General features: G+C 55.0%; 1 protein-coding gene across 2 annotated transcripts in view; it reads left to right on the top strand.

The window, feature by feature from the left end:
- LRP5 (LDL receptor related protein 5) overlaps positions 1 to 24,414 on the top strand; it is a 140,837-nt gene that overhangs the window by 43,949 nt on the left and 72,474 nt on the right. For both annotated transcript variants that reach the window (XM_030918485.1, XM_030918486.1), the window contains exons 3-5: positions 1,646 to 1,843; positions 7,894 to 8,090; positions 10,204 to 10,335. In XM_030918485.1, the coding sequence (XP_030774345.1) occupies positions 1,646 to 1,843; positions 7,894 to 8,090; positions 10,204 to 10,335 (527 nt within the window). The remainder of the gene's footprint in view (positions 1 to 1,645; positions 1,844 to 7,893; positions 8,091 to 10,203; positions 10,336 to 24,414) is intronic.

Below are 24,414 nucleotides of genomic sequence, written 5' to 3'. Positions count from 1 at the left end.
CTTGTTTCTCATGGGTGGGTGATGCTTGTCTCTTGGGAACATGGAGAAGCAAACCCACATTGCCCATAGACCTACCCAGGAGCAGCTGCAGGTTCAGGCTCCATGGGTTTTATTCTTTTTTTTTTTTTTTTTTTAGGCAGGGTCTCACTCTGTCATCCAGGCTAGAGTATAGTGGTGCAGTCACAGCTCACTGCAGCCTCGACCTCCCAGGGCTCAAGGGATCCTCCCATGTCAACCTCCCAAGTAGCTGGGACTACAAGTGTGTGCCACCATGCCCAGCTAATTTTTTTTAATTTTTATTTTTTGTAGAGACGGAATTTTGCCATGTTGTCCAGGGTGGCTCAAGTGACCCACCCGCCTCAGCCTCCCAAAGTACTGGAATTACAGGTGCGAGCCACCGTGCCTGGTCATGTTTTGTTGTTTTTAAATAGACTTAATTTTTTCAAACAGTTGTAGGTTCACATCAAAATTGATGAGCAGCAGGTACTGAGTTCCTATATATCCCTTTCCTCACACCCACACAGTCTCCCCAACTGTCAACATCCTATGCAGGGTGGTACATTTGTTACAACATGAAAGCCGGCTGACGCACCATCACCCAAAATCCGTGTTTACACGAGGGTTCGCCCTTGGTTTGTACATTCTTGGTTTAGACAGATGAATAAGGACATGCACCCACCATTCCATGTCACACAGGATAGTTCCACTGCTCTGATTTTCTGTGCTCCACTCATTCATCCCTCTCCTCTCCAACTCCTGGCAACCACCTGATGCTTTACTGTCTCTGTGTATTTGCTTTTTCCAGAGTATCATAGAGTTGGACTCATACAGACTGGCTGTTTCACCTACTAATATGCATTTAAGTTTCCTCCATGTCTTTTCATGGCTTGATAGATCATTTCTTTTCTTTCTTTTTTTTTTTTTTTTGTTTTTTGTTTTTTGTTTTTGAGACAGAGTCTCGCTCTGTCGCCCAGGCTGGAGTGCAGTGGTGCAATCTCTGCTCACTGCAACCTTCCCCTCCCGGGTTCAGATGATTCTCCTGCCTCAGCCTCCTGAGTAGCTGGGACTACAGGCGCGTGCTACCACGCCTGGTTAATTTTTTGTATTTTTAGTAAAGACGGGGTTTTACTGTGTTAGCCAGGATGGTCTCGATCTCCTGACCTCGTGATCCGCCCGCCTTGGCCTCTCAAAGTGCTGGGATTACAGGCGTGAGTCACCGCGCCCGGCCGATAGCTCATTTTTTTTAGCACTAAATAATCTTCCATCTGCATGTTTTGAATTACCTTTTAGAGATTCATTTACAGCATTTTCATGGTAGCAAAAAAATCAGAAATAACCCAAAGTTATTCTAAAAAGTTACAGCATAGTACACTATGCAGTCATCAAAAGAACAAGGAATCTTTCTATTCACGAGAAGGGAAGGTGCCCAGAATTTACTGTTAACTGAGAACAAGTTGGAAATAGTATATTTTGATTGGCCAACTTAAGGCAGGAATACATGAAACCCTACCTGTTGGTTGTTTCTGGTGGGTGAGATTTTAGGGCAAGTTCACTGTCTATTGTTTCATGTCTGCATCTGTGTAGACAAAAACAAAAAAACAGATCTGTGTTAGCTGCTTCTCCTCTTGCCCTGCCCCCATCACAGGTACATGTACTGGACAGATTGGGGCGAGACGCCCCGGATCGAGCGGGCGGGGATGGACGGCAGCACCCGGAAGATCATTGTGGACTCGGACATTTACTGGCCCAATGGACTGACCATTGACCTAGAGGAGCAGAAGCTCTACTGGGCCGATGCCAAGCTCAGCTTCATCCACCGTGCCAATCTAGATGGCTCGTTCCGGTAGGTCCCCGTGCAGTCCTGGGGCACCCCCTTCCCCTTTGTCCCCAGGGCTTTTGAATGTGTTTCTTCTTAACTCAGGCCTACAGACTCTTCTCTGAAACTCTGGGAACCTGAGACATGCAGGACTTCTCAGAACTTGGAACAGTGTCAGGGTCTGGGTGGCACTTGCCCCCAGCCCTTGAATATTTCTATAGCAGATGTGGCATGTTCATTCTAAGTAGGACAGAAAAGACCATCTGTAGCCCACACCTATGCACAGTTTTAAAATTTTTTTTAAACTTTGTTTTTTGAGACAGAGTCTCACTCTTTCACCCAGGCTGGAGTGCAATGGCATAGTCTCAGCTCGCTGCAGCCTCTACCTCCCAGGCTCAAGCGATCCTCCTGCCTTGGCCTCCCGAGTAGCTGGGACTACAGGAGTACGCCACCACACCTGGCGAATTTTTGTATTTGTGGTAGAGACGGGGTCTCACATGTTGCTCAGGCTGGTCTCCTAAACTTAAGGGACCCACCCTCTCAGCTCCCAGGGTGCTGGGATTACAGGCCTGAGCCACCGTGCTGGCCTATGCACCAAATGAGGTTTTATCACCAAATGAGCATCAAAAGCTTTCCATCTTCAGAGCGTTTTGGATTTTGGAATTGTTGGGGAGGGCTTGTGGCCCAGCAGGGTTGTGAACAGTAACCCTGTCACACACACCACCCCCACCCTGGCCCTACCCCAGCTCAGGCATCTTGAGGGCAGCAGCTGGAGCTGTCTCAGTTATTGCTGCATTCCCCAGTCTCACCAGGGGGCCATCCACATGGTCAGTGCTCAATAAAATGGGCCAAGAATGAGTAGGAAGGGTTTTCCCCTTGTTGGGTAATTGCTTTTAGAGCCTTCTGGTCAGTGTAGCTTCACAGCCCTGTACTTAATTACCTCTTAGAGAAACATCCCCTGTGTGTACAGGTGAAAGGCAGTTTCTTCACTGACCAAGTACTGCCTGCTGCTGGCCCTGTGTGCCAGGTGTCAGGGATCCTCCTGGGACAGCAGACCCCATTCCTGCCCTAGTGGATCTCCTGGCCCAGGCTGGGATGTGGCAGGTATCCATGCAGAGGGCAGTAGTGACTGCATGGGAGGACTCAGTGGCTAGATTTCTGCAAACACAGGCCAACACCCACATGAACAGACTTGAGGGCCTGGGCAGCTTTGCTCCACGTTCGCCAGGCTTCATGTGTTAGTTATCCATTGCTGTGTAACAAAACAGCCCACAACTTAACAGCCTGAAACAGCAAGCAGGTTTTTTATGGGGAGGGGGTCAGCAATGAGGAGTGGATTAGCTGGGTGTTCTGGCTCAGGGTGTGACAGGAGGGTACACTCAAGCTCCTGACTGGGGCCTCAGTCATCTGAAGGTTCGAGTGAGGCCGGAACATCCACTTCCAAGCTCATTCTCAGGGCAAGAGGCCTCAGTTTCTCCTGTTCCTCTTATGCTGAGCCACACATCTCTTTTGGGCTGGTTTGAAAATATCCTGTTGGCCGGGCGCGGTGGCTCAAGCCTGTAATCCCAGCACTTTGGGAGGCCGAGACGGGCGGATCACGAGGTCAGGAGATCGAGACCATCCTGGCTAATACGGTGAAACCCCGTCTCTACTAAAAAATACAAAAAACTAGCCGGGCGACGAGGCGGGCGCCTGTAGTCCCAGCTACTCGGGAGGCTGAGACAGGAGAATGGCGTGAACCCGGGAGGCGGAGCTTGCAGTGAGCTGAGATCCGGCCACTGCACTCCAGCCTGGGCGGCAGAGCAAGACTCCGTCTCAAAAAAAAAAAAAAAAAAGAAAATATCCTGTTGTCCCTGGAAGTGCAGACGGGTGGGTCTGGTTTGAGATTTGGAAATGTGGTTACCCTGTAGACTGTGGTTCTTGGGAGCTGAGTGATCTTATGGTTACGAAGGGTGGATGAAAGGATAGAAAGGCTGCAGCTGGGAGTGCCCTGGTCAAAGGATGGTAACAGGGGACAGTGAGGGTGATGGCAGTTGAAATATGCTAATGGTGGTGGCAGCGACAAACCCTTCCGTAGCACTCACTGTTTTCCAGGGACATTTATCAGCTCATTTAATGCTCACACCAACTCTATGAAACGTTTGCTATTGTATTTTATTGATATTTATATTTTTGTTGTTTTGAGGCAGGGTCTCGCTCTGTCCCCCTGGCTAGAATGCACGGGCCCGATCACGGCTCACCGCGGCCGTGGCCTCTTTTTTTATTTGTTTGTTTTTGTTGTTGTTGTTTCTCTTTCTGAGATGGAGCCTTGCGCTGTCCCCCAGGCTGCAGTGCCGTGGCACCATCTCAGCTCACTGCAACCCCCACCTCCCAGGTTCCAGTGGTTCTCCTGCCTCAACCTCCCACGTAGCTGGGATTACAGGTGCCCACCACCACGTCCGGCAAATTTTTGTACTTTTTTAGTAGGGACGAGATTTCACCATGTTGACTGGGCTGGTCTTGAACTCCTGATCACAAGTGATCCGCCCATCTGAGCCTCCCAAAGTGCTGGGATTACAGGTGTGAGCCACTGCACCTGGACACAGCCTTGACTTCTTGGGCTCAAGTGGTCCTCCCACCTCAGTCTCCCAAGTAGCTGAGACCACAGGCACGTACCACCATGCCTGGCTAATTTTTTTGGTATTTTTTTTTTTTTGTAGAGACGGGGTTTCACCATGTTGCCCAGGCGGGTCTCAAACTCCTGAGCTCAAGCCTTATGTCCACCTCGGCCTCTCAAAGCACTGGGTTTACAGTTGTGAGCCACTGTGCCCAGCCTGTGTTTGCTATTATGATCCCCTGTGCACAGAAAGGCATGTGAATTTGCCCAAAGCCACACAGCTAGTCCTATCCAGGGTTGGACCGTAGAGTCTGTAGCCCCAGGGTCTGGTCCGTTCTCAGCCTCTCTCCTACCTGCCTCCCCACGGGATTCTTCTGCCTCTGCAGCGGCCATCGCTCTTCATGATGCACCTGGGGCAATTCATGTGGAAGCATCGTGTGTGGGGGGATGAGCTCTAGAGCCACACAGACCTGTGCAGGCCCCTTTATCTGTGACTGTGGCAAGGACTGAGGCTGACCTTCCCTCAGTGCTTCTGGCCGAGGCAGAGCGTGGCCCAGGGAGCAACCGGGAGTGATGGGCCTCTGGCTTCTCTCATTGAAAAATGTCAACATGGCTGGGCACAATGGCTCACACCTATAATCCCAGTGCTTTGGAAGGCTGAGGTGAGAGGATCATTTGAGCCCAGGGGTTCGAGACCAACCTGGCAACAAAGCGAGACCCCATCTACTAAAAATAAAAATTGGGCCGGGCACGGTGGCTCACGCCTGTAATCCCAACACTTTGAGAGGCCGAGGTGGGTGGATCACCTGAGGTCAGGAGTTTGAGACAAGCCTGGCCAACATGGTGAAACCTCATCTCTACTAAAAATACAAAAATTAGTTGGGCATGGTGGTGGGCACCTATAATCCCAGCTATTTGGGAGGCTGAGGCAGGAGAACTGCTTGAACCCAGGAGACAAAGGTTGCAGTGAGCTAAGGTCATGCCATTGCACTCTAGCCTGGGTGACAAGAGCAAAACTCCATCTCAAAAACGAAAACAAAAAAATTTAAGTTAAAACAATTAAAATTAAGACCGGGCACGGTGGCTCACACCTGTAATCCCAGCACTTTGGGAGGCCGAGGTGGGCGGATCACGAGGTCAGGAGTTCGAGACCATCCTGGGTAACACGGTGAAACCCTGTCTCTACTAAAAATAGAAAAAAATTGCCCGGGCATGGTGGTGGGCGCCTGTAGTCCCAGCTACTCAGGAGGCTGAGGCAGAAGAATGGCATGAACCCGGGAGACAGAGCTTGCAGTGAGCTGAGATCGTGCCACTGCACTCCGGCCTGGGTGACAGAGCGAGACTCCGTCTCAAAAAAAAAAAAAAAAAAAAAAATTAAAATTAAAAAATTAGCTGGCTATGGTGGTGGTCCAGCTACTCAGGAGGCTGAGGCAGGAGGATTGATTGAGCTTAGGAGATTGAGGCTGCAGTAAGCCATGATCACACTACTGCACTCCAGCTTGGGTGACAGAGTAAGACCCTGTCTCAGAAAACAAACAAAAAAGGCGACATTGTAGTTTGGTGATTCCTTAGGATGTAAACATCGGTTTACGTATGACCCAGCAATTCCGTTCCTAGCTGTATACTCTTAAGAATTGGAAACAGGTATTCACACAAAATGTGAATGGACAGGAATGTCCGTAGCAGCACTGTGCACAACAGCCGAAGGTAGAGATGACCCAAAGGTCCTCCGGCGGGTGAGTGAATGCCATAGATTGTGTTCTGTCTGTGCACTGGAATACGGTTCACCCCTAAAACGGGATGAAGCACTGACATGCTACCGCATGGACGAACCTCGAAAACACGGTGCTGAGTCAAAGAAGCCAGACGTCAAAGGCTGCGTATTGTGATTCCGTTTTTGTGAGATGTTTAGAATGTGTGTCGTTAAATCCATCAAAAGTGTTTGCCGGGGCTGGGGGCGGGGACTAGGGAGTGACTGCTGACAGGTTTGGGGTTTTCCTGTGGGGCAATTGAAGTGCTTCGGAACTAGACAGAAGTGGAGGCTGCACATCCTTGTGAATGTGCTAGGTAACACTAATTATTCACTTTCAAGTGGTAAATTTAGGCCGGGCGCAGTGGCTGTCACCTGTAATCCCAGCACTTTGAGAGGCCAAGGCGGGTGGATTGCCTGAGCTCAGGAGTTCAAGACAAGCCTGGGCAACATGGTGAAACCCTATCTCTACCAAAAAAATACCCCCCAAAAATTAGCTGGGCATGGTGGTGCACGCCTGTGATCCTAGCTACTCTGGAGGCTGAGGTGGAGAATCGCTTGAAGCTGGGAGGCAGAGGTTGCAGTGAGCTGAGATCACACCACTGCGCTCCAACCTGGGTGGCAGAGTGAGACCCCATCTCAAACAAAACAAAACAAAACAAAATAAATAAATAAATAAAAATGTAAATGTTATGTCCTGTGAATTTTACTTCAATAATTTTCTTAAAAAACAGCATCAACAAAAATGAACAGAAGAGGTGGTGGATCTGCAGAACCCACAGCTCCCACCTTCCCTGTGCTGCTTCATGAGTGTCCCTCTCTCCTGGCAGCTGTGCTGAGGGCTGGGGACGTGGTGGGGACCCTCTGCCCCCAGGCCCACCCTCAGGGAGCCTGTCACTGGGCGAGGGTCATTAAGCAAATAAAACTACAACATTACTGACCGCGTCACATTACGATCCTGTTCCCAGTGCCCATAATCTCATTACACCCGAGTCCTCATTTTCTAGGCACTGTAAGCACCTAGAAAAGAATAGCTGTTTCTCGTGTTGATGCCAAGTTTAATTTACTCTGAAAGTATAAATTATGAGCATTGTAAGAAGGAGCGAGTGCACGTGGCCTGATTTGTATTCAGAGGTTAAAGCCTTGGGCAGAAGAGCTGTCCTTTCCACCAGGTGTGGCTTCCTCCTTTCTTCCCTGGGGGAGACTTTGCCACTTGACCTGGGGGACCCCCTGTGTCACTGTCACAGACTGGGTTTGGGACATGCCCTGTGCACTCCAGGAGAAATGTACAATGGCACCAACTCCTGGGGCTCTTGGCCTGGCCTTGTTCGTCTGGTGGAAAGTAAATGAGAGGCCTGGTGCGGTGGCATAGGCCTGTAATCCCAGCACTTTGAGAGGCTGAGGCGGGTGGATCACCTGAGGTCAGGAGTTCGAGACCAGCCTTGCCAACATAATGAAACCGTGTCTCTACTAAAAATACAAAAATCAGCCAGTCATGGTGGTGGGCATCTGTAATCCCAGCTACTCGGGAGGCTGAGGCAGGAGAGTTGCTTGAACCCTGGAGGCGGAGGTTGCAGTGAGCTGAGATTGCATCACTGAACTCCAGCCTGGGCAACAGACTGAGATTCCGTCTCAAAAAAAAAAAAAAGAAGAAGAAAGTAATTGGGTCAGCAGCAGTGACTGTCGGGGGACCCTCATGATGGCTCCCCTACCCCGCCTCCCTGACTGCAGGCAGAAGGTGGTGGAGGGCAGCCTGACACACCCCTTCGCCCTGACGCTCTCCGGGGACACTCTGTACTGGACGGACTGGCAGACCCGCTCCATCCATGCCTGCAACAAGCGCACTGGGGGGAAGAGGAAGGAGATCCTGAGCGCCCTCTACTCACCCATGGACATTCAGGTGCTGAGCCAGGAGCGGCAGCCTTTCTGTGAGTGCCGGCTGGGCCGCGGGGCCTGGGGCATGAGTGGGGGTGGGGGTGTGGGGCCGTGGGGGGTGAGGCGTGGTGGGGTAGAGGTGGGGGCTTGGTGGGGGGTGGGGGGCTTGGTGGAGGGGGTGGGGGTGGGGCGGGGGGTGGGTGTGAAGGCGTGGTGGGGTGGGAGTGTGGGGGCGTGGTGGGGTGGGAGTGTGGTGGGGTGGAGGTAGGGGCTTGGTGGGGGGTGGGGGCGGGGGTGTGTGAAGGTGTGGGGGGGCGGGGTAGGGTTGGAGGGGTGGAGGTATGGGGAGGTGGGAGAGTAAGTGGGGTGGGGGGCAGGTGGCCCCTCCCTGCAGAAACCCATGCTCTCTGGGGCACCCTCTCTAAAGGGGGTGCCTGCTGCAGTGGAGGGAGATGTGTGCAGACAGAGTATGTGGCTGGTTGGGGGGCACGGGCCTGCAGAGGGCCCCTCTGCAGAGCTTGTGGGGGCTCTTTCAGGTTCAGCAGTGGTAAGGGGATTCCCAAGGAAGCTTGCCTTGTTTTCAAGGCCCAGAAGAAGGTGTGTGTGTGTGTGTGTGTGTGTGTGTGTGTGTGTGTGTGTGTGTGTATGTGTGTATGGATATTAAAACATATATATATATGTATATATGTTTTTTTTTCTTGAGACGGAGTCTCGCTCTGTCACCCAGGCTGGAGTGCAGTAGTACAGTCTTGGCTCACTGCAAGCTCCGCCTCCCGGGTTCACACCATTCTCCTGCCTCAGCCTCCTGAGTAGCTGGGACTATAGGCGCCCGCCACCGCGCCCGGCTAATTTTTTGTATTTTTAGTAGAGACGGGGTTTCACCGTGTTAGCCAGGATGGTCTCAATCTCCTGACCTCGTGATCCGCCCGCCTCGGCCTCCCAAAGTGCTGGGATTACAGGCGTGAGCCACCGTGCCCAGCCACATATATGTATTTTTAATAGAGATGAGATTTTGCCATGTTGCCCAGGCTTGTCTCAAACTCCTGGGCTCCAGTGGTCCTCACACCTTGACCTCCCAAAGTGCTGGGGTCACAGGTATGAGCCACCATGCTTGGCCCTGCAAGTTGCATATTTATCAATGAATAACCTGCTCAGAATCAGCAGTTCTCAGCCTGGGGGCCATGCAGGGTTGTGACAGAGGTCCCTGATGGTGAAATTCACCAGCTTCTGTGACAGTGGGGCTGCGGCTCTGGGGACAGTGACCTACCCCCACAGGGACCAGGGATGGAGATTTCTGGCAAAGCCATTATGGAAGGTTTGGACTTTGAATTGAAAGGTGGGGCCTAAGGGTGGCAGCTGTTCCCAGAGCAGGACACAGGAGGGTGGGGCTCTGGAGCTGTTTCCTGGTGAGAAAGTCATGGTCACAAAACCCTTCTACACTTGGGGCAGCATGAGGGAGGGAGAGGTTCATTTTGGTGAGTTTGTTGTTCCAGTTATATCCATGTTTTGGGGCTGATACACCCCAGCTTTCCCCTGGTTTGAATGAAGTGCTGGAAGTATTTATTGAGTTCCGTTCAGTTGCTGTTGGTCACAGAGGGCTCGGGAGAGTGACAAGCTTGGCCATCCCAGCAAGAGGGACAGTGTTCCTGTGGAAGCTGCTGGGTCCACACATAGCACAAAGACAAGACAAGGCTTTTGCCCAGGAGCCCACTGTCTCTGGGTGTTCCGTCACTACCACACAGGCAGCTCCTGACCCCTGCCATTGGAGTGTGGGGGGCACCCTTTGCAGAGGGGCGTCCTTTCAGGGCTCCTAGGAGCTGGGGAGGGTTTTCTAGTCATAGGAGCTTGGTGGGAGGGAGCAGGTAGGGAGGATGCCACTCCACGGGCAGGTCACGTCTGGGTGTGAGGGTGGCCAGGAAGGTCACGGCTGGTTTTGGGGAAATTGCAGGCCATCTGGCCGAGTTGAGGGCCTGATGTGGAGGGGGCCAGTGATGAGGCAGGTGGAATGGTGCCCGCGGGGAGGTCCCTGATGCCACTTGAGGCTGGCATTTGGGCAGAGGGTCACACTGGGGGCTGTCATGGGGGACGAGGAGGCAGGATGCGACTCATTAAGAAACAAGTGATGGTCTTCTGGAACCTTCTCTCACTCTGTCTTGGTTTTCCCAGTCCACACTCGCTGTGAGGAGGACAATGGCGGCTGCTCCCACCTGTGCCTGCTGTCCCCAAGGGAGCCTTTCTACACATGCGCCTGTCCCACGGGTGTGCAGCTGCAGGACAACGGCAGGACGTGTAAGGCAGGTGAGCCAGTGGGACGGGACGGGATGGGGTGGGTGGGGCGAGGCCCGGCGGGAATGGGCTGCGGCCAGTTGCCCCAGAAGGAACCTCAGCAAACCCGTTCAAAATGATCCACTTGGCGGGTGTGGTGATTCAAATCTGCGGTCCCAGCTACTCGGGAATCTGAGTTGGGAGGATCGCTTGAGCCCAGGAGGTCAATCCTGTTCTGTTTTTTTTTTGCCCCAGATATTTTCCCCGTTTTTCACTCTCTGCCTTGGTGCTCGGGCACTTGGTGCTTCCTGGTACTGTGCTGCAGTGGGGCATGGCTCTTCTCCTCTGGGCCACTGGCTGAGGATCTTTCTTTCCAGGTGTCAGTTCAGGACGGGCCCTTCAGGAATCACACAGGTTCAGGATGCACCTTGCCTTCGGGGATGCTTCTGGGCCTGGGGTAGCCGGTCTGGCCTCTGGGACTGACCCTGGGGCCTGGCAAGCGAGGGGGGAACGAGAGGTGTCAGGAAAGCGCCATCCCTGGTACCAGTCCTCCCCATTTCTGTAGCGTGATGGGGCCCAGCTTGCAGAAGGTGGTGGAGGACAGGGCCTGCTTCCTATGCCAGTGTCCCACTCGGGAAGGCAAGAGGCTTCCAAGTGGGCTGGCTTCCACACTCAGGGAGAGTCCTAAGGGGCAGAGTCTCGGTGTGGGGCCCCCTAGAAGGACTCTCCTGGTATCCAGTGGGTGGAGAAATCTCCTTGTTCCCACTGCTGTCCGAGCACATGGGGGTCCTGACTCTAGGCACAGTTTGCTGGTCCCTCTGCCCTCCCCGGCTAGGGTCTGTACTTGGGTGCAGTGTCCGGGGTGTGTGTGTGTGGTTGTGGTGCCCGTGCTGCATGGGTCTTTTCTCTGCTCCCTGGCAGGGGTCCTGCTCTTGGTGAGGACTTTCCTGGTTCGTATTTGTCTTTCTCTTTCTGAGAGTAGAGCATCTTTAATGAGATATGGCTGTTTCGTAAAAGGGTCTGTCCTCTGTGCCCGCTACTGCAGGGGATGGTTGGAGAGTCTCCCCCACCAAGCATCTTGTTTCCCAAGTAGGGAGAAGGAGAATTTGAGAAATGGGGACTTGGGCGGCCTAGTCCTCACGGCTCTGGACAGCACTCCATTCATTCATCTGCTTGCTCATTCATTCATTCATCCATCCATTTGCTCGTTCAGGCATTTGTCAAGCACTTGCCGTGTGCCAGCATTGCTCCGAGGCACTGGGGACCCCGTGGTGCAGGCAGACTCCTGGGCCTCTGGTGCTCACACTTGGGATTCTGGGGCTGGGTGGGTGGGGAGACGGCACAAGTGAGTCCACAAGGGAGTCGGTGCATTAGAAAGGGTGAGTGTCTTGGACACCCACTCTTCCATCACCTCTGGGGCCCTTCGCTGTTTACTGTTTACCTTGGCCTCAAAGGCAATGTTGAGAGAGAAACTGGACCCGGGGAAGGAGTCCAGATGAGCTGCCTCGTGAGTGACCTGGCGACACCAGGGGTTTGGACCAAGCAGATTAAGGGTGGATTAAGAGACCCTTGAGTGGGAGGAGGTTTGACCAGGTTGGATGAGCCCCTTGTTTACAGAGGAGGCTAGGGCAAGTCACTGGCCTGGGGTCACCCACAGCAGGTGGCATAGTAGGTTCAAGCAGGTGGGGTCTGGCTCCCAGAGGCATGAGTTTGCTACTGCTGCATACCTGGGCCCTGGTGGAGCAAGGCCCTGGTCTCCCTCACAGACTGCCCCAGGACCCTGCCTGCTCCCTGAAGGAGGGGGTGCCTTGGCTACCTAAGCCTCAGCAGAGAAGGATGCTTGGCCGGCTGGCTGCCCGGGAACTTTGGCCTTCCCAGAGTTTGTTTTCTCTCCTTCCTGTCTGTGTTGGTGAGAAGAGGCTGAACTCAGTGCTGGAGCTGGACCCTGCGTTCTGCAGTGTCGGTCGAAGTCCTGGCGGAAAGGGAGAGAATGAGGACATACAGGCTCATGACAGCAGAGAGCGGCCACCACAGTCAGAGCCAGTGGACGGAGTAGAGAGAGGATCACCGGAACATGGCACAGGTTTAGAACAGGCAGCTCAGGCCAGGCGCAGTGGCTCACACCTGTAATCCCAACAATTTGGAAGTCCGAGGCAGGTGGGTCATTTGAGGTCAAGAGTTCAAGACCAGCCTGGCCAACATGGTGAAACCCCATCTCTGCTAAAAAGACAAAAATTAGCGAGGCAGTAGTGGCACAGGCCTGTGATCGCAGCTACTTGGGAGACTGAGGCAGGAGAATTGCTTGAGCCTAGGAGGTAGAGGTTGCAGTGAGCCGAGATCGCGCCACTACACTCCAGCCTGGGCAACAGAGTGAGACCCTGTCTCAAAAAAAAAAAAAAAAAAAGAAAAAGAAAAGGCAGCTCATCCTGGCCAATCTGAAAAAGGTGGAAGGTGGCACATATACGTTCCCCAATATCCACAAATATTCCAGAAAATATCCGAGAAGAAAGCAGTTAATGAGTTGGGCCTGTTCCCCTGCCCCGAGGTGCACGTGTGGTGGGGGCCGTGTCAGGAAGCAAGCCAGCACACAAATGGACATAGTCAGGACAGACCTGGGTCGGGTACAGGACACAGCAGGGCTGAGTTGGAGACTCCTATACTGGGGGCGTGGCCGCCTGAACCGGCAGGTCAGGAGTCTCTCCCCGGAGGCCTGAGATCTGAAGGACTAAAAGAGGGAAAGGCGAGAAGGAACAGTGCGTGCAGCGGCTCTGAGGCAGGAGCATGTCGGTGTCGGGACCGACTTCCCGGGCTGTGCGACCTATGTAGTCACATGAGGTGAGCTCTGTTGTTGTTGACCTGAAATTCCTACCTTTTGAGTAAGGGGCTCTCTGCACTCCCATTTTGCAGCAGTCCCCACAGATTCTGTAACAGGCCCTGTGCTGTGTGTTTGTGAAGCTGAGGGGAGTTCTGGAGGTGGTCTCTTACTCTCTCGGTGTGTCTGTCTCTACATCTTATCTTCTCTTGCTTTTTTGTTCCCTGACCCTTCCTGCATTTTTTCTGTATGTGACTGTGTGCCTGTGTGATTGAACCATAAGGCTTCCTGCTACTTATTTCACTTTATGCATTGCAGAAGCATTTGCGATTGCAGGAGGTAAATATGTATCAAAGACATGAGTTTTAGTACCTGAAGGGTATCTTTTTTTTTTTTTTTTTTGAGACAGAGTCTTGTTCTGTCGTCCAGGTTGGAGTGCAGTGGCTCACAGCAGCTTCCACCTCCCAGGTTCAAGTGATTCTCCTGCCTCAGCCGCCCAAGCAGCTGGGATTACAGGCGTCCGCCACCATGCCTGGCTAATTTTTGTATGTTTAGTAGAGACGGGGTTTCACCGCGTTGGCTAGGCTGGTCTCGAACTCCTAACCTCAGGTGATCCGCCTACCTTAGCCTCCCAAAGTTCTAGGATCACAGGCAGGAGCTGCTGTGCCTGGCCTATGCCTGAATGATATATTGATTTTTTTTTTTTTTTTTTTTTGAGGCGGAGTCTCGTTCTGTCGCCCAGGCTGGAGTGCAATGGCGCGATCTCGGCTCACTGCAAGCTCCGCCTCCTGGGTTCACTCCATTCTCCTGCTTCAGCCTCCTGAGTAGCTGGGACTACAGGCGCCGCCACCATGCCCGGCTAATTTTTTTGGTGTTTTAGTAGAGACGGGGTTTCACCGTGTTAGCCAGGATGGTCTCGATCTCCTGACCTCGTGATCTGCCCGCCTCCGCCTCCCAAAGTGCTGGGATTACAGGCGTGAGCCACCACGCCCGGCTTGTCTGAATAATATCTTATCAAGACGTCTTTTAGGCATCCTCCCGCTATGGGGCGTGTCTGTTCTCTTTGTGTTTTTGCCATTTCTGAGTCTCGCTGCTGTGGGTTGGGGGTGGGCAGGTGAGAGCTGGCTTGGGGTCTGGCCACTGGAGTTAGAGGGCGCAGGGCCTGGTGTGTGTTGCCACCATCGATTGGTGATGTCTGCCTAAATGCTGTGTTGCATCTGTTGGGAATGTCTGCCCTGGAGAGCAATGGACATGTAGGAAGCAGGTGTGGTCACCATCTCTGCTCTTGGGGTGTCAAAGCAAGGCTGAGTGTGGACATTTGTCCAAGGAATGGGGAAGGGACACAGCCCCCACAGCAAGCAGATCGTGCAGTCGTGCCTGTCAGGTGCGTTGCCCCAACAGTGGAAGGGTCATTCGAGGTCAGGAGTTAAAGACCAGTCTGGCCAACATGGTGGCCAACATGGTGAAACCCCGTCCCTACTAAAAATACAAAACTGAGCTGGGCAGCAGTGGTGCACCTGTAATGACAGCTATGTAGGAGATTGAGGCAAGAGAACATGTTGCCCAGGGAGCTTTTGTTAAGGGTCCCTGTGTGGTTCCCTCATGCATCAGAGTTCCAGGAACTCTGATAGGCCCTGATAAAACCCCAGACTCATGGCTCAGTGAAGTTGCACAGCTGGACAAGCTTGGAGACCTCAAATAACTTGCCCAGGCTACCCTGGCTTGCAAAGGGCCACTGCTCATCCAGGGGTGGACGGTGCCGTGCCAGATGCTTGGCATGCAGTGGGTGCCCAGTGTCCAGCTGCCATGTCCACTGTCCATGCCTTTATCACCGTCATGTTGTCACCATGACCGGCGTCTTCGGTGCTGTGGCTGGTGCCAGGCCTGTGAGAGCTGGGGCAGGTTCGCTCAGGGTCCAGGTTTGCCTGCATCGTCCCAGAATCCTCTCACACCCAGGGGAGTGGGCTGTCATTGGGAGCTAGTAAAGGGGTGTTGCTTTCTTTCCCAACCAGAAGAGGCAGGGGCCGTAGACTTAGGTGGAGCCCCTGGCTCTTTGCTGGCCCCCAGGATTCTGACAGCTGGGCCTTCTGAGCCCTGGGGACTGGCTGCCCGTGGCTGAGCCCTTCAAGGGCATTGCACTCCTTCTGCGAATGTCACATCCTGTCTCCATGTCCAGACCCAGAGCAGCCCTGGGGAGTCCTCAGGGCTCATTTTCCTGCAAGGGGTGGGTGGGGTGGGTTGGGACAGGCCCTGTGGTGATTAGAGGAGGCTGCCTGCCCTCACAGCGGGTGGTTGGGCTACCCAGAGGAGGAGGCCCCTGCAGGCCGGCAGGGGGCCTGTTGGCTCTGGCCCCAGCCCTGTGCTCTGTGGCATGGAGCTGACACCACAGACACCTGTGGGGTTGGACCGCTGGATTAGCAGAAAGCCCTGCCCTTCCTGTTGGAAGCTTTCCCATTCCAGAGCCGTCAGGGCTGCGGGGGCTGAGCACACAGCTCCACGATCCTTGGAGACTCAGCCGTCAGGGGTCACCTTTCTCTGGTCTTGTGGGAGCTGTTTTTGCCCCCAGCCGTGAGAGGCAGTTTTACACATAACTCAGTTGGAGCGTGAGTGGCATGCAGGAGAAAAACATTTTGTGTCATTTAGACGCCCTGCTTGGGCGGGACTCTGGGCTGGGAATGTCCACATGCAGCCAGTGCGGGGACTGCGTTACTCTGAGCCTGAATCTTTCTGCTTTGGTTCCAGATGCTGTGTGTAGGGTGTTCTGTCAAAGAGAGAAAAAAGCTCCTCGATGACACAGAAAGATGCAACCGGGAGTCTGTTTTTGCATGAGGATGTGAGCGTTTCAGTTCACTGTTTTTGTAAGCATGGTTCCCCAGCCTGACCTCAGGGCTGCCTGGAGATGCGCCCCACCCGCTTCCCGTTAATTAACTGGCTGGTGCTGGGTGTGGATTCTGGCTTCTCCGTCTCCCTGCCCTGGATCCTTTTGAAGCTGAAAGGTTCCAGGGGCAGCTGGTGTGGAAAAGGGGAAATAGAGTTTTCTAGAGGTTTTACAGTTGAGAAAAAACCTAAACTCTTCTCAGAAGCGTTTCAAGGGTTTGTCACCAAGGTGGCTCTCTGCAAATTCGAGATGGTTTTAGAAGATCTTTCTGTATTTCTTTTTTTTTTTTTTTCTTTTTTTTTTTTGAGACGGAGTCTCGCTCTGTCGCCCGGGCTGGAGTGCAGTGGCCGGATCTCAGCTCACTACAAGCTCTGCCTCCTGGGTTTACGCCATTCTCCTGCCTCAGCCTCCCGAGTAGCTGGGACTACAGGCGCCCGCCACCTCGCCCGGCTAGTTTTTTGTATTTTTTAGTAGAGACGGGGTTTCACCGTGTTAGCCAGGATAGTCTCGATCTCCTGACCTCGTGATCTGCCCGTCTCGGCCTCCCAAAGTGCTGGGATTACAGGCTTGAGCCACCGCGCCCGGCCGATCTTTCCGTATTTCTTAATCCAGAGGGAGATGGGGATGGGTGAGAAACGGCTTTGTCCTTAAAGTCATGTTCTGGTTGGAGGACAGGCGCAGCCTGGCATTGAAGTTGGTGAGTCAGAGACAGACCTGTGAGTGGGGCCAGAATGGATCATGGCCTTCAGACTTCACAAAGCAGACCACGCGGCATCCTGGGGCTTTAGTATCCAAATGTCCTGCCCTCCAGGTTTTATTCCTTGCCATAAAATATCACATTAAAGGAAAGTGTTTTGTTAAAAGACCACAGTCCTGTCACCTGAGCACAGTCTCTATTCTCCTTTCCTCTGTGGCTTTCCAGGCTGCAGGCACCTGTTGGTGGTGTGGCTGTGCACCTGGCAGGCATGAATTAGCTGTGCAGCGTGGCTGCTGACGGGACACCTCACCTCGACCGAAAACCACCTGGAGATAGCAGCTGCTCACCCAGGGGCAACGTGAAGAAAACGTGAAATTCTGTTGCTTGTTGCAGCTGACAGCACGGCTCTGAGGTCCCAGTGGGCAGAGGCCTCGTGTAGGGCACCTCGCCAGCCAGGATGTCAGAGCTGGCCGGAAGGAGCGGTGCCCGTGGAGGGCTGCCAGTGCCCAGGGAGCCTTCCGAGGTGTCACGTTGAGCAATGAAATTCAGAGTCGGGCAGAGGAGGCCCTGGGGTCACACGGGGATCTCTTCCTGGCTATAGGTTGGTGAGGTCCAGTGTCCGGGGGTGAAGGATAGAGGCCCCGTGGTGAGGGCTCCAGAGCTGGCCCTGGGCTAGCGGAAATGTGAGTAATGAAGGAGGCTGTGCTGGTGGGCCTTGTGCCTGTTCCAGAGGGAGGCATTGGGAGTGACGTTTAGGCCGAGAGGAGTCAGGATGGAGGACATGACTTGGTTTGTAGTTGGGAGCCGGCCAAGGACTGGTGTTGAGGAAATGCAGTGTCAGGCAGACCCGGGACTGGTGGCAAGGAGGTGCAGTGTCAGGCAGACCCGGGACTGTGGTGGCGAGGAACTGCAGTGTCAGGCAGACCCGGGACTGTGGTGGCGAGGAAGTGCAGTGTCAGGCAGACCCGGGACTGTGGTGGCGAGGAAGTGCAGTGTCAGGCAGACGCGGGACTGTGGTGGTGAGGAACTGCAGTGTCCGGCAGACGCGGGACTGTGGTGGTGAGGAACTGCAGTGTCAGGCAGACCCGGGACTGTGGTGGCGAGGAAATGCAGTGTCAGATGCGGGACTGTGGTGGCGAGGAAGTGCAGTATCAGGCAGACCCAGGACTGTGGTGGCGGGGAACTGCAGTGTCAGGCAGACCCGGGACTGTAGTGGAGGAGGTGTGGTGTCAGGCAGACCCGGGACTGTGGTGGGGAGGAATTGCAGTGTCAGGCACACCCGGGACTGTGGTGGCGAGGAGGTACGGTGTCAGGCAGACCCGGGACTTGGGGCACCTAGTTCCACTTGCGGGCCAGCTTTCTATTTTTTGTCATTGTGTTGGGACCTTAGGAAGGTGACTTAGCCTCTCTGAGCTTCAGTTTCTCCGTTGGTAGAAAGGGGGTGATTACACTCCCCCATCCATGGGGTTTGGAGGAAGGCCGTGGGTTTCGTGCTGAGCAGTGCAGTGATGCAGGCCGTCTGGGTCAGTGCCGGGGGAGCAAGGCTTCCTTTGGAGGTTGTAATCAGAAGTAGCCTCCAAGGCTGGGTGCTGCCAGGAGGAGCTGAGGAGGGGTGAAGGGGCAATGGGGAGAACAGCTCACACAGCTGGCGGGCAACCTGGGGAGGACAGAGTGGGGTGTGCTGGGCGCTCCAGGCATGTGGCTCCCTTTCCTGTGGGGCGAAGGCCAGCATGGGGGCAGGGCCTGGCTGTGTCAGAAACACTCAGACTCTTATGGCACATCCAGAGTCGCCGGCCCCACCCCAACCCACCCAGCCCACGAGAAGGAACGGGGTGGGCAGGTGGGGCCAGATCTGCGAGCCCTACCCCAGGTAGGGCTGTGTGTGGCAGGTTGTGGGGGGGCAGCGCTGGCACGGCCGGAAACATCTCGGGGTTTGAAGCCAGAGGCTCAGGTGAGATTTGAGGGTCCCTGGGACTCCCTCCAGGGTGTCTGACCGTTTATCTCTCATGGAGTTACAGGCGAAGACATTTCTGTGATGTCTTGAATTCGGCTTTTTCCTGAGTAAATGAAAGCCAGCCAGGTGGAGGGAGTTGGGTGCCTTCCCCAGGAAGGGGCTGAGAGGGTGGTCACGCCGGGACCCCAAGGGACGGGGAGCAGCGTTCCCAGGGGCACACAGGCAGCCTCCAAGAGGTGGGGATGCGTGGGGGGTCCCTGCACTGCTGTGTGCCTTCAGGGCAGCGCTGTTTGCGTGGCCTCTGAGCTGCAGGGTGACCGCCGGCCCTGGGCTGTCTGTGTCCTGGCTCCCTCGCCCCTCCTGAAGTGACCCCCATGAGACAGGGCAGGCATGTCCTGCGAGCAGCCCTCTGCCGCCCAGCGTGGCCGGGGCTCGGGGGGACCACGGCGGCTGCGATTCTGCTCTCTGCAGCTCAGAGTTACTCTCATCCCTGGCAGTCGAGTGCAGAGCCTGGGCCTCCCGGCTTCCCCACCCCCTCCACACAGCCCCAGGACCGAGGCAGCAGCTGGCTTCGGTTTCTGCCATGTTTTTCCAATTATGTGGAATGAGCTAAAAACAGCAGGAGTGGGGCCTTATTTGGGAGTTGCCACCACCGTCCTTGGAAGCTGTTGTCCCTCACGGCCACCCCTCCAGCCCCATCCTCTGTGGAACGTGCCCCTGTTGCTTTGACTTTTGTCGCCCGCACATGCCTCCTGCTTGGGGGCCTTTGGGCAGTGGGCTTAGCGGCGTGCGCCCTGCCACTCGGGCCACACATGCCCAGGCCGGCGGCTCTCGGGGCCGTGTCCAGAGGGTGGCCAGGCAGTGCTCCTGGCAGCGCCCAGATGAGGCTGGGGTGCGGCTTGGGGATCTGCGGGCCGCCGGCCACAGCTCACCCAGACAGAGTTTTAACAGATGTTCGTCTGTCAGAGACAGGAAACAAAAAGAAGTCGGGGATGGAGTGGGGGCGGCGGGAGGAACAGAGGGGCCACGGTGGAGTCTGACAGGCAGACTGACAGCTGGAGCCGACGGCAAAGCCCCTCACATCCATCCGTCTGTCCGGGCGGATTAGCCCAGGGAGCAGGGCCCGCTCAGCTCGGGGCCGAATAACGGGCGTTTGTTCCCAGAGTCTGGCTGTCTTGTCACTTATCAGGGAAGTAGGTCAAAGGGAAAAAAGAAAGGAGGTCCTGAGGGGCCGAGTCTGCCGCTGCCGGGCGGTGATTGGCGTTGACTTTGCAAACAGAAGGCAGCTGCTGTTCTCAGCCATGGACCGTGAATTTTTAATAGCAAGAAAATCAGCTCGCACGGTTCAGGAAGTTGTGGAAGAAGCCTGAGTGCTAACTTTATTTTTTTAATTGAGGTATAACTTGGAGGCAATAAAACGCACACATTTTAACGTGTACATTTGGATTAACTTTGACAGCTGCGTATGTCTGCATGACTACTACCCGGTCCAGACAGAGAACATTTCCACCACTGGGAAAGCTCCCGGTGCCCGTTTGCTGTCCTCAACCCCCGCCCCCTCCACCACTCTCCTGACTTCTATCACTGTGGATTAGCATTGCCTGTTCCAGAACTAAATGGAAATAGAACCACGCAGCTGTGCTCTTCTGCTTTTTGGCCTGAATACTCACTTTCAGGGCTGATGCAAGCGGAGAGGGGCGCACCGTATTCCTGGAGAACGCTGTCACCGTGGGGCGGAGGCACAGGTGAATGGCACCTCTTGGGTGGGTGAACTCTGGGCGCCCTTGCCACAGGCTCAGAGTTAGACTGTGGTCACTCCGGCCACTGGTTTTGTACCCTGCAGCCTCTTCCTTGTCCCCCTTGTGACTGCAGCATAAGCTCGGCTCTGTGCTGACCCCAGACCACCTCCGCAACTCCAACAGCTTCCCTTTATCTTCAGAGGCGAGTTTTGTGCTTGCAGGGTGCAGGCCCTGATGGGACCCCCATGTTTCACAGACAAAGCCCCTGTGTGGCTGTGGGCACTCCTTGCCCTTTCTGCATTTGGTGATGACTCTTTGTTTGGTTTCATTGACCGTGCCCTGTGCCTCTGCTCTCCCTGCCTGGTTCCGTGTGCCCTGGGGTCAGTGATAGAAGACACGGCCCCGGGCCCCAGGTGTGCTGAGCTGACAGCTCGGCCGTCACTCACCTGCAGAGAGACACTAGAAGTCTCCGACTCCCTTCCTGGCCCCAACTCTATTTTTCTACCTTTACTGCCTATTGCAATGGAAATGCACGGTTTGCCTCTCCCTGCACACATCCGAGTGTGGACCTCCCTGCCCCTGCTCGTGCTGTGCCCGCCACCCGGAGCACCCTTCCCCTGCCCCCTGCCACAGCACCCCTCCATCCAGACCCCGCTCCTGCACATGGCTCCTCTGCCCACGCCCAGCCCTCTGAGAGTGTGGCAGGTGTGCTCCCTGGAGCAGAGCTGGCCTCTTCCTCTTCCTGTGTCCCCCGGGACCAACACCAGGACCCAGGAAACAGGCTGGGAGAGTTCAGTAACACCTTCAAGAGTGTTTAAGAGCTGAGGTTCTTTGGTCTTCAGTGGAGCTGGCAATGACTTTCTCGACTTTGTGAAGAGAAGCCCCCCATCTCTGTGCCAACTCTGGGGACGTGATTGAATGGAAATCAGAACATCTGAGTTCCGGCCTCAGCCCTCTGCTGTGTGGCTGTGAAATGCAGGCCCTGTGTGCCTTGCTGACCTGGGAGTGTCGAAAGGACGGTGTCTGGGCAAGGATTTATAAATTGCAGAGCGCCCTGCACTTGTGTTAGATGGGGCTGTGTGAACTACTGATAGTCAACTGTCTTCCATCACTCAGGGCAGTGGTATTGTCACATGGTTCCATTCTAATCCGTTATTTTGGCCACTACCACTGAGGCGGAGTGGGTGACTGAAGTGATGTTTGTTGGGGACCACTGCAGCTGTCATAGTCCTGAGTCCTACACCTGGGCACGCCTCCTGGGAGCTGTGTGAGGGGTCATCCGTGGCTGGCCCTGCTTAATTTTTTTTTTTTTTTTTTTTTTTGAGACAGAGTCTCACTCTGTCACCCAGGCTGGGGTGCAGCAGCGTGATCTCGGCTCACTGCAACCTCTGCCTCCTGAGCTCAAGCAATTCTCCTGCCTTAGCCTCCCGAGTAGCTGGGACTATAGGTGTGTGCCATCACGCCCGGCTAATTTTTTCTGTTTTTAGTACAGACAGGGTTTCACCGTATTAGCCAGGATGGTCTCGATCTCCTGACCTTGTGATCCACCCACCTTGGCCTCCCAAAGTGCTGGGATTATAGGCGTGAGCTACCGTGCCTAGCCAGCCCTACTTCTTTTTTTTTTGTCTTTTTTTTTTTTTTTTTTCCTTTTTGTGGAGAATGGGGTCTCGCTGTATTACCCAGGCAGGTCTCGAACTCCTGGGCTCAAGCTATCCTCCCGCCTCTGCCTCCCTGAGAGCTGGGATTACAGGCGTGAGCCACCGCGCCCGGCCCAGCCCTACTTCTTAAATGGGCCTGAGGCACGCAGTGCTGAGAGCTTGCTGAGGTCTATGGAGGAAGGGCACAGATGGGATCTGGGCCTGGGCATCCTGGCCAGTCCCCAAGGCCGCCTCCACAGAGTTTCCAGGTACAGTGGGGTGGCCTTGCAGAGGGGTGCAGTCGTGCTTCAGGCCGGAGCCAGCTGCAGGGGCCACAGACGGTGTCATCAGCAGTACAAATGACCCCTGCTGTTCATTGAACACCTACTGTGTGCCTGGGTTCAGAAAGGCACCCTGTGCTGGCTTTTAAAGAGCAGAGCCGCCTGCCTAAAGGGGGGAATGTGGCCTTCTTTTTCATTTAAGTCACCGTTTTATACGTCCACGCCCCTAAATTCTTCAGTTCTAGGCAAAGATGAGAGGGCTGCCCAGACTTCATTTGCCCAACGATGCCACATTTCGCTTGTGAGGCTGTGTTCCCACCAGGGTCCCCAGCAAGGGGCTGCAAGTGTCTAATACAGGGAGGGCTGGCGTGGTCACTTATGCCTGTAATCCCAGCACTTTGGGAGGCTGATGTGGGTGGATCACCTGAGGTCAGGAGTTTGAGACCAGCCTGGCCAACATAGTGAAATCCCGTCCCTACTAAAAATACAAAAATTAGCTGGGTATGGTAGCAGGCGCCTGTAGTCCCAACTGCTCGGGAGGCTGAGGCAGGAGAATTGCTTGAATCTGAGAGGCAGAGGTTGCAGTGAGCCAAGATCACACCACTGTACTCCAGCCTGGGCGGCAGAGCAAAACTCTCTCTCAAAAACAACACCACCCACAAGGAGGGTCTGTGTCCTGGAGCCTGGCCTCAGGCATATCCCACCTCGCTGGGGTCTGGTCTCAGGCATATCCCACCTCGCTGGGGCCTGGCCTCAGGCATATCCCACCTCTCTGGAGCCCATTTCCCCTTGAGTCGGACATGTGCGAAGCAAGTCACGTTGCTCACTCAAGGTCATTCAGTGACAAGATGGGGCTGGGAGCCGGAGTCGGGTCTGTCTGCCGAGGGAGCAGGCACACAGCCTGTCAGATGGCACTGCCTGCCTGGGAGTGGTCACGCAGCTGTGGGCCTGAGGTTGTGGTGGGGCGTGGAGGCAGAGGCAGGCAGTGGGGGGCCACAGGAGGTGCTGGCTGGCACCAGGGGATGGGGAGGAAGGGACCCGCCTGCAGGCCCCTTCCCGAGGCTGTCTCTGACTTGGTGCTCTGGCTGCCCCGACCCCAGGCAGAGCAGCGACTTCCCTGTTTTAGAGCTGCGCAGACTGCAGGCCAGGGTGTCTGCCGGCTGCTCCTGGCAGGCCACGGCCTCTCCGCGCTCGCTGGAAGACCCCGGCACCGTGTGGGTGACAGCAGCCGGCCTCAGGTTCCAGCAGAGCCAGCATTGGTCCCAGCCACTTCCCTCGTGCTCTGTCAAAAGTGACCCTATGGTCACTCGGCGCAGGTTCCCGGGTCAAGGTGCTGGGCTGTGGTCGCAGCATCTGCCCCACCACTTACCCCTGGGGGCAGCAGAGACACTTAATCAATTGCTAAAAAACAAAAGTAATCTGGCCTCCTGCCAGCTGGAAAGCCACTTCGGCCAGGCTGTTTATGGCCTTGGGATCTGCACAGTGGACAGTGGCCTGCACTGTGACCCTGTTCGCCCCGCGTGCCCCAGGCCTGGGAGATGGCTAAAGCCCTCTGCCTCCCGTAAGGGCCCCTGAGAAGGAGGCCCTGGAGCTGGGAGCAGAGCTGGGGTTGGGCATCCGGGCAGCAGAGGCTGATTCTCAGCTTTCCCCGGATCTCGGTTTTCTGCCACCCGTGTGAAAAGAAGCTGGGAGAACAGAGCCGTCCTGGGGTGGTGCCAGCTGTGGTGGGAGGCCTGCGATGGGAGCCTCCGGGGGGCACTGGACCTTTCCTGGGTGGCCTGTGGCCTGGGAGCTGCACTTGGTTTGGTACAGGAAAGTTGTGTCATCCACTCTGTCTGCAGGGATGGCTGGGGCCTTGCGGCTGGGTGATGAGGTGGGATGGAGGTGTCCAGGGCTGCCCTGCCTCCTTTTGCCAAAATAACAAAAATTTTCTTGTTTGTTGTGAAAAAACACTATTTTCCCACATTGGGGCGTGGAGGGTATCAACTGTAATGACCTTCTGAGTTCCTGCACACTGGTGACCTGTTGGCAGGGTCTCCTCCTGGCTCTGGCAGGGGTGGCTCAGGCCACTGGATGACCATGTGCTGGCCAGATAGTTCCTGGGGCTGCAGGTG

The sequence above is a fragment of the Rhinopithecus roxellana genome, chromosome 15 (assembly GCF_007565055.1).
Source record: "Rhinopithecus roxellana isolate Shanxi Qingling chromosome 15, ASM756505v1, whole genome shotgun sequence".
NCBI lineage: Eukaryota > Metazoa > Chordata > Mammalia > Primates > Cercopithecidae > Rhinopithecus > Rhinopithecus roxellana.
This window is presented reverse-complemented; position numbering and strand designations above follow the sequence as displayed.